The sequence below is a fragment of the Mandrillus leucophaeus genome, unplaced genomic scaffold (assembly GCF_000951045.1).
Source record: "Mandrillus leucophaeus isolate KB7577 unplaced genomic scaffold, Mleu.le_1.0 Scaffold610, whole genome shotgun sequence".
NCBI lineage: Eukaryota > Metazoa > Chordata > Mammalia > Primates > Cercopithecidae > Mandrillus > Mandrillus leucophaeus.
In genome coordinates, this window is record NW_012106587.1 from 436,740 (window position 1) to 451,175 (window position 14,436).

The following is a 14,436-nucleotide window of genomic DNA, read 5'->3' on the forward strand; positions in this document are numbered from 1 at the left end:
AGTTTGCTTGAGGTCCACTCCAGACCCTGTTTGCCTGGGTATCAGCAGCGGAGGCTGCAGAAGATAGAATATTGCTGAGCAGCCAATGTTGCTGTCTGATTCTGGCTCTGGAAGCTTCGTCTTAGGGGTGTACCCCACTGTGTGAGGTGTGAGGTGTCAGTCTCCACCTAGTGGGGAATGTCTCCCAGTCAGGCTACTCAGGGATCAGGGACCTGCTTGAGCATGCAGTCTGTCCGTTCTCAGATCTCAACCTCCATGCTGGGAGATCCACTGCTTTCTTCAAAGCTATCAGACAGGGGCATTTACCTCTGCCAAGGTTTCTGCTGCTTTTTGGTTAGCTATGCCTTATCCCCAAAGGTGGAGTCTACAGAGGCAGGCTGGTCTCCTTGAGCTGTGGTGGGCTCCACCCAGTTTGAGCTTCCTGGAGGCTTTGTTTACCTACTTAAGCCCAGCAATGGTGGGCACCCTTCCCCCAGCCTCACTGCCACCTTACAGTCAGATCTCAGACTGCTGTGCTAGCAATGAGGGAGGCTCTGCGGGCATGGGACCCTCTGGGCCAGGTGTGGGATATAATCTCCTGGTGTGCCGTTTGCTAAGGCTCTTGGTAAAGTGCAGTATTAGGGTGGGAGTTACCTGATTTTCCAGGTGTTGTGTGTCTCAATTTCCTTTGGCTAGGAAAAGGAATTCCCTTCTCCCTTGTGCTTCCCAGGTGAGGTGATGTCTCACCCTACTTCAGTTCTTGCTGGATGGGCTGCACCCGCGGACCAGCGCCAACTGTCTGACACGCCCCAGTGAGATGAACCCGGTACCTCAGTTGAAAATGCAGAAATCGCCCGTCTTCTGTGTTGCTCACGCTGGGAGCTACCGGCCTGAGCTGTTCCTATTCAGTCATCTTGGGTGCACCACCCAGTATAATTTCAAGTAATATTTATGTCTAATTAAGTACCACTAAATATCTAATCAAATATCATCAATATTTGATTATTTAAAAGGAATACATTATGGCAGTGTATCCTAACATGGAGAAATACATATTTACTCTTTGTATGATCAAAATAAATACTTAGATATTAATAAATATCCCCAAATTAAGGGTTGAGTAGTTTTCAAATAATAATGTCTATGTTGTGGTGGCTAAACATTTTATACTGCCTTTATGCCTGTCTGTTTTAGAAACTGACACGCAATCCAAAATCCAAATGAATTAATATTATATAATCTAAGCAGTGTTTTCTGGCTAGTAATTTGTTGTAAATAACTTAATATTTTGTAGATAAGTATTTCTTTATGCTCCTGTTCACATAGTAATAATTGAGTTGGGTATAAGAAATTTTTCCAATAAATATGTTGTTTACTAAAAAGTCTTGCATTATATAGTAATTTGGATGAAAATGATTATAAACTTGAATTACAAATACCTTAAATTTCGAAGTCCACGTATGTCTTTTTTAGCTGGGAGTCAGATATCTCCCTTTTCAGTTTTTTCTTACACGTATCAATTGTCCAAAGCCTTACTCAAGCTAGGAGGAGCAAAATAATAAATTTAGTCTTCAAAATCTAGGAGTTCACAGAGATGGCAAGGCCTGTCAGCCTACTACTGCGGTTACATTTTAATGCCACTATGGTGTACCTAATGACAGCAGATTGAACAGATTGACAAGTGTATTTTAACTGTGAAGTGAAACACATGCTGATCTGAGTTCTATAAAATTTGCAGTGGATACTCCAGGCTTGGGCCTTAATAGTACTAGTCTGCTAACTCTATTCACATGATCTTAGTAGAGCAGGAACTAGGGAGAGGCAAGTGACTTGCCAAGGAAATAAAGTTTAAAGAGGTACTTGCTTTCACATCCCTTCAAGTGCCAAACCTCACTGTACAACTGTGCTGTTGATAGATAGTGTATCAACCCATAGGTATGGCAAGAAAATTAGTCTTAATAAATCTAAAGGAATGCAAAAAATATCATATATGTTCCTCAACCCTCACAAAACTAAATAGAAATCAACAACATAATTGTTTCTAGAAATCTTAACGTATCTGGAAATTATTATAAACAACAAATTTCTGAAATAACTTGAGAGTAAAGAAGAAAAAGAAGGCCGGGCGTGGTGGCTCAAGCCTATAATCCCAGCACTTTGGGAGGCCGAGACGGGTGGATCATAAGGTCAGGAGATCGAGACCATCCTGGCTAACACGGTGAAACCCCGTCTCTACTAAAAAATACAAAAAACTAGCTGGGCGAGGTGGCGGGCGCCTGTAGTCCCAGCTACTCGGGAGGCTGAGGCAGGAGAATGGCGTAAACCCGGGAGGCGGAGCTTGCAGTGAGCTGAGATCCAGCCACTGCACTCCAGCCTGGGCGACAGAGCCAGACTCCGTCTCAAAAAACAAAGAAGAAAAAGAATAATATGGAACCATATGAAAAGTCATGAAATGTAACTAAAACAGTGCTTAGCTAAAACAGTGCTTATACTGTGCCTAAGCACTTATAACAGTGCTTATAGTCCCAAGTTTCTACACCAGAAAAAGAACTCTCAAATCAATATTTTAAGCTTCAGCCTTAAATAAATGGAAAAAAGAACACATTAAATGAAAAGCATACAAACGAAAGAGAACAGTCAGATTTGTACAGAAATCATTAAAACTTCTTAGAGAAAATCAATGAAACAAAAAATTGATTTTTGAGGAAAACAAAATGGACAAATCTTTAGTCGGAATGAACAAAGAAAAAATACAAGGAAAGACACAGGTAAATAAAACAAGCATTGAAAGTGAGGACTCATTAATGACCACTCAAAATTTAAAAGATTATAAGGAAATAACGTGAACAACATTAGGCCAACAAATGTGACGACTTAGATGAAATAAATAAATTCTTAAATATATGTAAATTACTAAAAATGCCTAAAGGAGAAATGGAAAATTCATATAGGCCTGCCAGATATTTAAGAGATTAGTACCAATTCTCATCAACTGGCACTAATCTCTTAAAAGAAGAGAAAAGGAAAAAGAGAAGAGAAAGGAACACTTCTGAAGTCATGGTATCAGGCCAGTATTACCCTCATACCAAAACCACAGACAAAGCTGCCACAAGAAAACTAAAGACCAATATCGCTTATGAATAAAGATAGAAAATCTCAGCCGAAATATGAGAAAATTGAATCCAATCACATATAAAAATATTTTTCTATCCTGATAAAGTACAATTTTTTCCCGGGATTTAAGATAATTTTGATATCTGAAAGTCAATTAATGTAATATACCATATTAATATAATAAAGGACAAAGCCTACATAATCATCACAATAGTTGCAGGAAAAGCATATCACAAAATCTAACACCTGTTCATTATAAAAACTCTCAACAAATTAGAAATAGAAAAACAATCTTTCAGCCTGATGAAAAGCGTCTATGACAAATGTCTAGGGAACATCATCCTAAAGGTGTCAGGATGACAGCTTTTCTCTTTCTCCGAAGAATTAGGAAACAAGACAATGATATCTACTTTCACCATTTCTATTTAACACTGGAACATAGGAGGTTCCAGGCTATTTGTTAGACACAAACACACACACACACACACACACACACACGGACATATTGGTTGAAAGGAAAGCAGTAAAACTGTCTTTATTCACAAATTACATAATCTAATATGTAGAAAATCCTAAGGAATCCCCCTAGTAACCGGATTTATAAAGTTTTCACATTACAAGCTAATATACACAAGTCATTTGCCTTTCTCTATATATTAAAAACAATATTTCAAGGCTGGGTGTGGTGGCTCACACCTGTAATCCCAGCACTTTGGGAGGCCGAGGCGGGCAGATCACAAGGTCAGGAGTTCGAGACCAGCCTGGCCAACATAGGGAAACCCCATCTCTACTAAAAATACAAAAATTAGCCAGGCATGGTGGTGCATGCCTGTGGTCCCAGCTACTTGGGAGACTGAGGCAGGAGAATCACTTGAATGCAGAAGGCTGAGGTTGTGGTGAGCTGAGATCGCGCCACTGCACTCCAGCCTGGGTAACACAGTGAGACTCTGACTGAAAAAAATAAATAAATAAAAATAAAATTCAAAAATAAAATTAAGAAAGCAATTCTAGTTACAAGACCATCAAAATGCTTAGATATGAATTTAACAAATAAATGCAAGACTTTAACTTAAAGCTATGCAACAATGTTGAGAAAATTGCAAGAATAGTAAAAAAGATGGAGATACATTGCATATTCATTGATTGTAATTCAATCTTGTCAGGATGGAAATTTTTCCCAATTTTATCTATTGATTTAATAAAATTCCTAATAATATTCCAGCAGGCTTTGTGTAGACATTGACAAGCTCATAGAAAAATTTATAGGAAGCTACAAAAAGAATCCATAGCATAGCTAAAATGATTTTTGGAAAAAAAGAAGGAAAGGTTGAATGACTACCCAATTTCAAAACCTACCATATAGCTATATGCATTATGTGTTTTTCTGGTCAGTGGGTTATTGCACATAAAAAGGCATATAAATCAGGAAAAAATAATTGATATGCCAGAAATCAACTTTCATATTTATCATAGGTCAGTTTTAACAGTCGCTAAACAAATAAACAAATGAGGAAAGGACAGTCTTAAAAGAAAAAAAGTGTCATAACAATTCTATGTGTATATGTGAACCACATAATCTAAATAATTATCCCACACCATATAAAAAATAAATCAAATGGATTAGGAATCTAAACAGAGGAGTTGAAATTATAAAATATATTAAAATGTCTTCATGACCTTGGGTTAGGCAAAATATTATTAGACACCAATTATATGACACCAAAAGATATGATATAAAAATGACAAAATGGACTTAATTAAATAAAGGAAAAGTTAATAAAATTGGGTTTCATTCAATAAAAACTTTTGCTATCCAAATGTCAACAAGTGAGAAAATGGAAAGCCAAGGCAAGGAGAAAATACTTTCAAGTTACGTATATCATAAAGGACTTTTATTCAGTATATACAAAGAACCCACTCAAAGAATGTTCTCAATCATAAGAAAGCTGATAGCTCAATTTAAAAATAGTTAATAGATTTAAATAGACATGTCATTTTTGAAGATACACACATGATTAATACACATACCAGAAGATGCTCAAAATAATTAGTCATTAGTGAATGCAAATTGAAGCCACAGTGAGATACAATTGTACATTCACTAGAATGACTACAATAAAGAAAACAGACAATATCAAATCTTGGCAAGAATGTGGAGAAACATAAATCTGACACATTGCTGATGAGAATGTTAATATGGCACAGCTAGTTTGGAAAACAGGTTAGCAGTTTCCTAAAATGTTAAACATGAATATTCCATAAAATCCAGCAATTCCACTCCTGGGAATCTTTTCAAGAAATATGAAAATATCTATTCCCTCAAATAATTGTATATGAATTCATGATTCATAGGAACCAAAAATTGAAAACAGATGTCCACTGAAGGATGAATGGATTAACAAAATGTTGTGTATATTGTGAATTATTCTTTAGCAATATAAAGTACCAACTACTCATACATGATACAACATGAAAATTCTTTTTAAAAAATGCTATGCAAAAGAAGTCAATCACAAAAGACCACATACTCCATCACACCTTTCTAATGAAATGCCTGGAAGTGGGTTTGGGTACAAAGATTGACAACAACAGAGCTCTTCTCTGGGTAATGGAATTTTGCTAAAACTGCATTCTGATGATGCTTGAGTAGCTCTATACATTTGCAAAATTTATTGAATTGTAGAATTGCAGTGAATGAATTTTATAATATATAACTTACACTGCAATAAATTTGTTAAAGAAAAATATTTCATGAACTCTAGAGAAATTTTCTAGAATGTTTTGCTACATACCTATGTTCATTTCTTCTTTCCTTCCTTCCTTTTCTTTTATGTCTTTCTTGTGTGTGATTTTTTAAGGTCCATTCTGTGAGGTGTCAACAAAACCTTGTGTTTCTCTGCTCTGTTGGAAAAGAGGAATTTGCCCAAATAGCAGCTCTGCTTACACTTATGAATGCCCAAAAGGATCTTCCAGCCAAAATGGTGAAACTGATGTCAGTGAATGTTCATTAATACTGTGTGAGAATGGTACCGACGGCATCAAAATATCAAATGTAAGTCTCAATCTAACATACAAGTGAGTGGTTTCAAATTTTTTTTACTATTACCAAGCAATTTGAAAAGAATAAATAATTAGAATTTTCAATAAGGTAGTTTAATTGTTAAACTCAGAAAAGCAAGAATAATCTACTTATTTTAGTTTTTCCTATTGATATAGGAAAAAATTTGCTCTTCCATCGGTATTCTGCCTTTTAAAAGAATATAAATTTGTATACTTTTCATTTTTACTTACTGCATTTTGTTCATCTTTTAGTTATTCAATATTGTTATACTTTAACTTTTCAATTTAACATTTGAATAAATAAGAGTAGGAAATATTTTGTTAGCAGTTCTCACAAATTACTGTCTTTCAATTTAGACTCATATTTATCATTAACTCTTTAAAGAAATTTAAGAGTTTATTTTTCCAACCTCCTGAACGTTTTGTTACTAACACTCTGAAAAGAATTTTTTTCCCCTGGAGAACTGTCTATTTTATCAAAAAAAATTGCTGAACTTTTGCTGAGAAGAATTAGTTAAATTATATAGAACATAATATACAGATGAAAGCTTATAGAAGAACATTTTTTACTCCACCTGAAATTACTTCTACCATGCGCAAAGATTTGTTACCAATGTACAATATACTAGACCCAAATATTTGGAGATACAGGGGCAAAGAGCAATAATACATGCTTCTTCTAAAAATCAAGGAAACTATTATTGTAGTAGGCAGACTATGCCCCTCATCCTGCACCAAAAAATAAAATAAAAATAAAATGAATAAACATGTCTATGCATTAATCCTGGGAATATGTGCCTGTGCTATGTTACCCAGCAAGAGGAAATTAAGATTGCAGATGGAATAAAGGCTGCTAATCAGCTGATGTTATCCTGGATTATTTGGGTGGATCCAGTGTAATCACAAGGGTCCTTTAAAATAGAGGAGAGAGATGGAAGAATCAGAGTCAAAGGGAGATTCGATGATGTAATGAGGCTGGTTTTAAACATGGAGGAAGGGACCATAAAAAAAAAAAAAAAAAAATTGAATGCAGCTTCTAGAATAAGCTGGAAAAGTGAGGGGAACATTTTCCTGCAGAGCCTACAGAAGGGACACAGCAGACATCTTGGTTTTAGCCTTCTGAAACTTTTCAGACTTATGACCTCTGGAACTCTAAGAAAATGATTTTTTGTTGTTGTTGTTGTTGCTGCTTTAAGCTACTAAGTTTGTAATAATTTGCTATATAAATAAAAAGTTGTTATATAAATAAAAAACTAGTACAATAATCTATGAAGAACTATTAATAGTATCATTTAAAATATTTTGCTTTTAAACTTGAAAATAATGAACAATTGAACACATTCTTTAACTTTACTAGTTAAAAGAATCTTAAGACGTGACTTTTAATGGATGTATGCTTAACTATTAATTCATAGAAGTACTTTAATTCTATTTTCCTTCTCTATTATTCATTATTACATTTAGAAGAATTATTTTGTAGGTAAATTACTTGGAATATTGTACATTTTATCATTTGTATTGCTGCCATGTATGAGCTTGGGCAAGCTATATACCTCTTTCAATGTTAGTTTTGAGTTAAATTAAATAAATTTTTATTAGATTCCATCAGAAAAAAGCAAAATAATCAATTTTAAGTATCTGGGCTTTTCACCTTGGAATCACTTAATAAATCTTGTTGTTCAGATAAATATGATAATGAAAATGATGGTAATGATGATGATGTTGATGATAATAATAATAAAGAAAAAAGAGAGGAAAAATAAGGAGGGCAGCAAGAGGAAGAAATATGATGACTAGAGTGTATCTTGAATGCAGGTGAAATTAACTTTTGCCCAGCAAATTTAATTTTGTTTTATTATACCTGCCCATGGATGCATGGACTTGTTTCAGGTGCCAATGGTTTATTTTCTATGCATAGTCAACCCAAAACTTGGTGGCTTAAAATAATTATTTCATTATTATCTCTTATGATACTGTGAACTGACTTGTCCCAGCTAAGATGTTTTTTAGAGTCCCTCTGAGGTTGCCATCAGAAAGTGTCTAGACTTGGACTTCATCTTGAAAGTTCTCTTATTCACATGTTTGGTAGTTAATGTTGGCTGTTAGCTTGGCCCACAACTGGGCCTATTAGCCACAACCCTAAACATGATTTCTCCATGTGGCCTACACTTCCTGAGAGCATGGTGGCTGGGTTCAAAGAGCAAGAACCCTAAGATAATTAAATAGAACCTATATGGCGTTTAAAGCATCCTTTTATCCGTGGTCACAATCCTGCTTATGTTCAAGAGGAAGGGAATGTAGAACCTGACTCATAATAGAGGAGTTTTGATTTCACATAGCAGGAAGACTGTGTGAGATGGGAGAAGGTGTTGTGACATTTTGGAAAATAGAATCTGCCACAATGTTGACAGATAATTTCTACTCCAAGTTCATGAAAATAGTTTTAGCCCTTCTCCAGGTAAGAACCCATTCATTACCTTTAAAATATCCAAACTACTTTGTAAAAATGCTTTCTCATCTTTCGTAGGATGTTATGTGCATCTGTTCACCAATATTTACAGATTTGCTTTGTAAGAGCATTCAAACATCATATGAGTCATTTCCTTTGAAGAATAATGCTACATTTAAGAAATGTGAAAAAGATTATCTTTGCAGGTATAATTAATTTTCTGTTTATTTTTAATATAAAATATATGGATTTTTAAATCATGTGAATAAAAATATAATGATGTTCTGGTTTTAACCCTAACTTTTACTTAATTATATATAATATTCTATTTTAATTTAAAGTAAAATTTTGTTCCATGTTTTGGGTTAATTGTTATGGTATTAATTTAAAATGAATATTTGCAAAATTATCAAGCCTAATTTAGGTGTACGGTTATAAAACAAATACTTTGTTTCATAATGGAGGTTTTAATATAACCAAATAATAATTGAAGGTCTAGAAAGAAAAGAGAGATGTATGTCTCCATAGCATTATTTCTATTATACACATAGTGTTGAAATATTTTAAAATAATAGAATAACTATTTCTTCCTGTATTTCACAGACCTCAGCAGATAGATATTAGTTAGGGTCTTTAGGCAGACTTTTAGGAATTCATTATTTCTTTAAGTAATAATTTTCCACAGATTACTCATTTATAAATGGCAGAAGTGACCTAAATATCTGGGCATATAATTTAGTCAATTTTAAATAGCTTTATAGACATTTTCTCACATCATTAAGAAATACAATTTGTACCCTTCACACTTGCTTGACTTTTATCTGGCTGCTTAAAGTAAATTCTGTTGGGCATTATTGAAAAGCAGTAAGTAGCCTCAAAATTTTAGAATAATTCATAAAAGCAGAAAATTAACATGTGGGGTACAGAATAGCCTTGGAACACACTGAAAAGAAACTTAGAATATGCATCCACTTCACACTGTACAATACTTTAATCTATTTCAAAGGAATCCAAATTTAAAGGTTTTTTTTATTAAACCTTTTGAAATGTGACTTTTTCAAAAGAAATGACAATAAACCTCATCATTATATCAAGATACTGAAAACTCTAACCCATTCGGTCAAATTTTTGCATACCTTCAATCGTGTATTAATTCATCAGTAAACCTAAATGCTATCCCTTTAAAAACATTTACTTTTAATTTACAAGTCTATTTCTATGCCTTAATATGCTAGTATATTAGTGAATGTACTTAGAAAAGTGATCAACTTAAAAAAAAAAAAAAAAAACAGACACATCTCTACAAACATAAAACTGACTGATTAGAAAGAAAATTGCTAACTCTGGCTCAGGTGAAATAATTGAGATATAATAAATATTAATTAAGTGTGAAGTTGAAAAATAATGACAGGAAATTAATCCTGAAATCTATTTTTCTGTTCTCATATGAGTCAAAGAATATTAGTGAATATAATAATAAATAAAAACGACTTGACTTCAATGCTTTTATGTTAAGGATTTATCTGTGTGTTACTAACTTATGAGGTATGTTTTCTGAGGTCAGTGACTCTAACACTTTGAAATTAGAACTTCTTGAAGAGCTAAAGTACCAATGGTTGTTCCTTGTCTCTAGTGTTTATAATTTAATAGGTCTGAAATGAGGATTGCAAATGTACCTTTCCAACAAAGTCGTAAGTGATGCTGATGCTCCTGATCTAGAGACGCCATACTTTGAGAACTGTTAGTCAAGATGAGCTTGGCCTTAAACAGCATCAATGTGGGAAATTGTCTTATACCTTCCACCTAGTTTAACTATTCTTTTCTACTGAAGTTTTGCTCTTCTGAATTTGGGAGAAAAAATATGTGTTAAGGTGAAAAGGAGTCAAATGTGGAAAGGAGAAGAATAGAGTGATTATGATGATATTAGTTTCCTACCTGAATATATGCTATTGATCAAAATTTATATGGGTAGATGAGAGAGAAACTGAAGCAGAATTACCTCCTTGAGAAAGATAGTGAAACATTGGTTATGGAAATTTTTATTTGGTACCTAGTAACTTAAAGCAATACAGTTAGAAAGAAATTAATTTTCTCCTGTAGTTAAAAATCAGAAAATTCCTTACCACCTAGAAGACTGAAAGCTTTAGGTGTCTATGGGAAGTTAGCATAAAAATATTATTATGAGCAGAAAGAGTTGTAAAGTCTCAAAAGTGGCAAAGCTGGGAGCAGGTAGCACACAAGTAGAGCCTGATAGGAAAGGAAAAGGAATAATTGATGTCTTGGAAGTATCAGACAGATTGAATACAATTTTGGCGACTCTCTTAAATTACAGAAGAATGATTTGATTGTTTATGTAATACTTTGGATAATAATTTGAAAATAATATGGAGTTTGTGAAATACAACAATTACAAAAAATGCAACAAATATTTAAAAAAGGATAGTTGACCAGTATTTGGGTGGTGGTTTAGCCATCCAAATACTAGGAATTCCTAGATAATTCCTCTAACTCTTCTCTAGCATTACTGCTCTCCATCTACAAAAGTGAGATAACTTTTTCACCCCCTACTTGCTTGTTTGGCCCTAGAAGGTAAATTTTTTCAAGGTATATTTGGCACTTTTGCAAGTTGATACTTTAACCATTTGGAAGAAAGTCTGCACTTAAGATTAACAATGAAACTCCTACTAGAGGTTTTAAAGGGAAATGAAAGTCACACTCTACAGTGACACTAAGAAACTGTGTTGCAGCATGTAATTGTGCAACTGGAGGTCATTTTGCAACCATGAAGTTCAGCAAGGAGACAAAGCCAAAACAGATATACATCTGAAAGGATTAAAAACAGAGCCAGAACAATGATCAATTTCTTTATGAAGAAAGAACTGCCTATAGACAGTTTAACAATATGAGCCAATAATTCCCTGCATTGGTTTAGTCTGTTTGAGTTAGGATTATGTTATTTATAACTGAAAACTTTCCATGTAAATATGCTGAAATTCTTTACAAACCACTAAGTTAGATTACTCACATATTGTAAATGGTTAATCTTTAGCCATACAAGTAGTTTTGTTGTGCACTAAATTATTAGTTATCTATTAAAAGAAAATCAAATATTTTTGTAATATTGCTGACTACTTTATGAAAATGATTTTGAATTACTAGAAAAACCTACTCTACTGTAAGATATTCAAGAAGAATGTGTTTTGTTCATTTTTGTATTTCTTTTTACTCTTTTTTCTCCACGCTTCTCTACTCACTTCATTTCGTTCATTTGATCTTCAATCGCTGATACTCTTTCTTCCAGTTAATTGAGTTGGCTACAGAAGCTTGTGCACTTGTCACGTAGTTCTCGTGTTAATGTTATGGTTTTCATCTCTATCAGTTCTTTTAAGGTCTTCTCTGCATTGATTACTCTAGTTATCCATTCATCCATTCTTTTTTCAAGGTTTTTAGTTTATTTGCACTGGTTACGTAGTTCCTCCTTTAGCTCTGAGAAGTTTGATCGACTGAAGCCTTCTTCTCTCAACTCGTCAAAGTCATTCTCCGTTCTGCTTTGTTCTGTTGCTGGCGATGAGCTGCGTTCCTTTGGAGCGGGAAATGCCCTCTGATTTTTTGAATTTCCAGTTTTTCTGCACTGCTTTTTCCCCATCTTTGTGGTTTTTATCTACCTTTGGTCTTTGATGATGGTGAGGCACTGATGGGGTTTTGGTGTGGGTGTCCTTTCTGTTTGTTAGATTTCCTTCTAATAGTCAGGACCCTCAGCTGTAGATCTGTTGGAGTTTGCTTGAGGTCCACTCCAGACCCTGTTTGCCTGGGTATCAGCAGCGGAGGCTGCAGAAGATAGAATATTGCTGAGCAGCCAATGTTGCTGTCTGATTCTGGCTCTGGAAGCTTCGTGTCAGGGGTGTACCCCACTGTGTGAGGTGTGAGGTGTGAGGTGTTAGTCTCCACCTAGTAGGGGAGGTCTCCCAGTCAGGCTACTCAGGGGTCAGGGACCCGCTTGAGCATGCAGTCTGTCCGTTCTCAGATCTCAGCCTCCGTGCTGGGAGATCCACTGCTCTCTTCAAAGCTGTCAGACAGGGGCATTTACCTCTGCCAAGGTTTCTGTGGCTTTTTGTTTAGCTATGCCCAGTCCCCAGAGGAGGAGTCTACAGAGGCAGGCCGGCCTCCTTGAGCTGTGGTGGGCTCCACCCAGTTCGAGCTTCCTGGAGGCTTTGTTTACCTACTTAAGCCCAGCAATGGTGGGCACCCCTCCCCCAGCTTCACTGCCACCTTACAGTCAGATCTCAGACTGCTGTGCTAGCAATGAGGGAGGCTCCGTGGGCATGGGACCCTCTGGGCCAGGTGTGGGATATAATCTCCTGGTATGCCATTTGCTAAGACTCTTGGTAAAGTGCAGTATTAGGGTGGGAGTTACCCGATTTTCCAGGTGTTGTGTGTCTCAATTTCCTTTGGCTAGGAAAAGGAATTCCCTTCTCCCTCATGCTTCCCAGGTGAGGTGATGCCTCGCCCTGCTTCAGCTCTTGCTGGACGGGCTGCACTCGTGGACCAGCGCCAACTGTCCTACACGCCCCAGTGAGATGGACCCAGTACCTCAGTTGAAAATGCAGAAATCGCCCGTCTTCTGGGTTGCTCACGCTGGGAGCTGCAGGCCTGAGCTATTCCTATTCGGCCATCTTGGGTGCACCCCCCAGTATAATTTCAAGTAATATTTATGTCTAAATAAGTACCACTAAATATCTAATCAAATATCATCAATATTTGATTATTTAAAAGGAATACATTATGGCAGTGTATCCTAACATGGAGAAATACATATTTACTCTTTGTATGATCAAAATAAATACTTAGATATTAATAAATATCCCCAAATTAAAGGCTGAGTTGTTTTCAAATAATAATGTCTATATTGTGGTGGCTGAACATTTTATACTGCCTTTATGCCTGTCTGTTTTAGAAACTGACGCACAATCCAAAATCCAAATGAATTAATATTATATAATCTAAGCAGTGTTTTCTGGCTAGTAATTTGTGATAAATAGCTTACTATTTTGTAGATAAGTATTTTTTTATGCTCCTATTCACATAGTAAGAAATGAGTTGGGAATAAGAAATTTTTCCAATAAATATGTTGTTTACTAAAAAGTCTTGCATTATATAGTAATTTGGATGAAAATGATTATGAACTTAAATTACAAATACCTTAAATTTCAAAGTCCACGTATGTCCTTTTTAGCTGGGAGTCAGATATCTCCCTTTTCAGTTTTTTCTAACATTTATCAATTGTCCAAAGCCTTACTCAAGCTAAGAGGAGTAAAAGAATAAATTTTGTCTTCAAAATCTAGGAGTTCACAGAGATGGCAAGGCCTGTCAGCTGCGTTCCTTTGGATGGCAGCTTTGTTTACCTTCTTAAGCCTCAGCAATGGCAGGCGCCCCTCTCCCAGCCTCGCTGCTGCCTTGCAGTTAGATCTCAGACGGCTGTGCTAGCAATGAGGGAGGCTCCATGGGCGTGGGACCCTCCGGGGCAGGTGTGGGATATAATCTCCTGGTGTGCCCTTTGCTAAGACCCTTTGTAAAGCGCAGTATTAGGGTTGGAGTTACCCATTTTTCTAGGTGTTGTGTGTCTCAGTTTCCCTTGGCTAGGAAAAGGGATTCCCTTCCCCCTTGCACTTCCCAGGTGAGGTGATGCCTCGCCCTGCTTCAGCTCCCTGGTCGGGCTGCACCAGCTGACCAGCGCCAATTGTCCGGCACTCCCTAGTGAGATGCTGTCTCTTATACACATCTAGATGTGTATAAGAGACAGGGTGATGCCTCGCCCTGCTTCAGCTCTTGCTGGA

The 14,436-nt window shown here is 35.8% G+C and overlaps 1 protein-coding gene across 1 annotated transcript in view; it reads left to right on the top strand.

Annotated features, from left to right (window-relative positions):
* LOC105553836 (protein eyes shut homolog) overlaps nt 1–14,436 on the top strand; it is a 443,064-nt gene that overhangs the window by 368,667 nt on the left and 59,961 nt on the right. The window contains exons 6-7 of the mRNA XM_011999994.1: nt 5,952–6,145; nt 8,681–8,808. Of these exons, the coding sequence (XP_011855384.1) occupies nt 5,952–6,145; nt 8,681–8,808 (322 nt within the window). The remainder of the gene's footprint in view (nt 1–5,951; nt 6,146–8,680; nt 8,809–14,436) is intronic.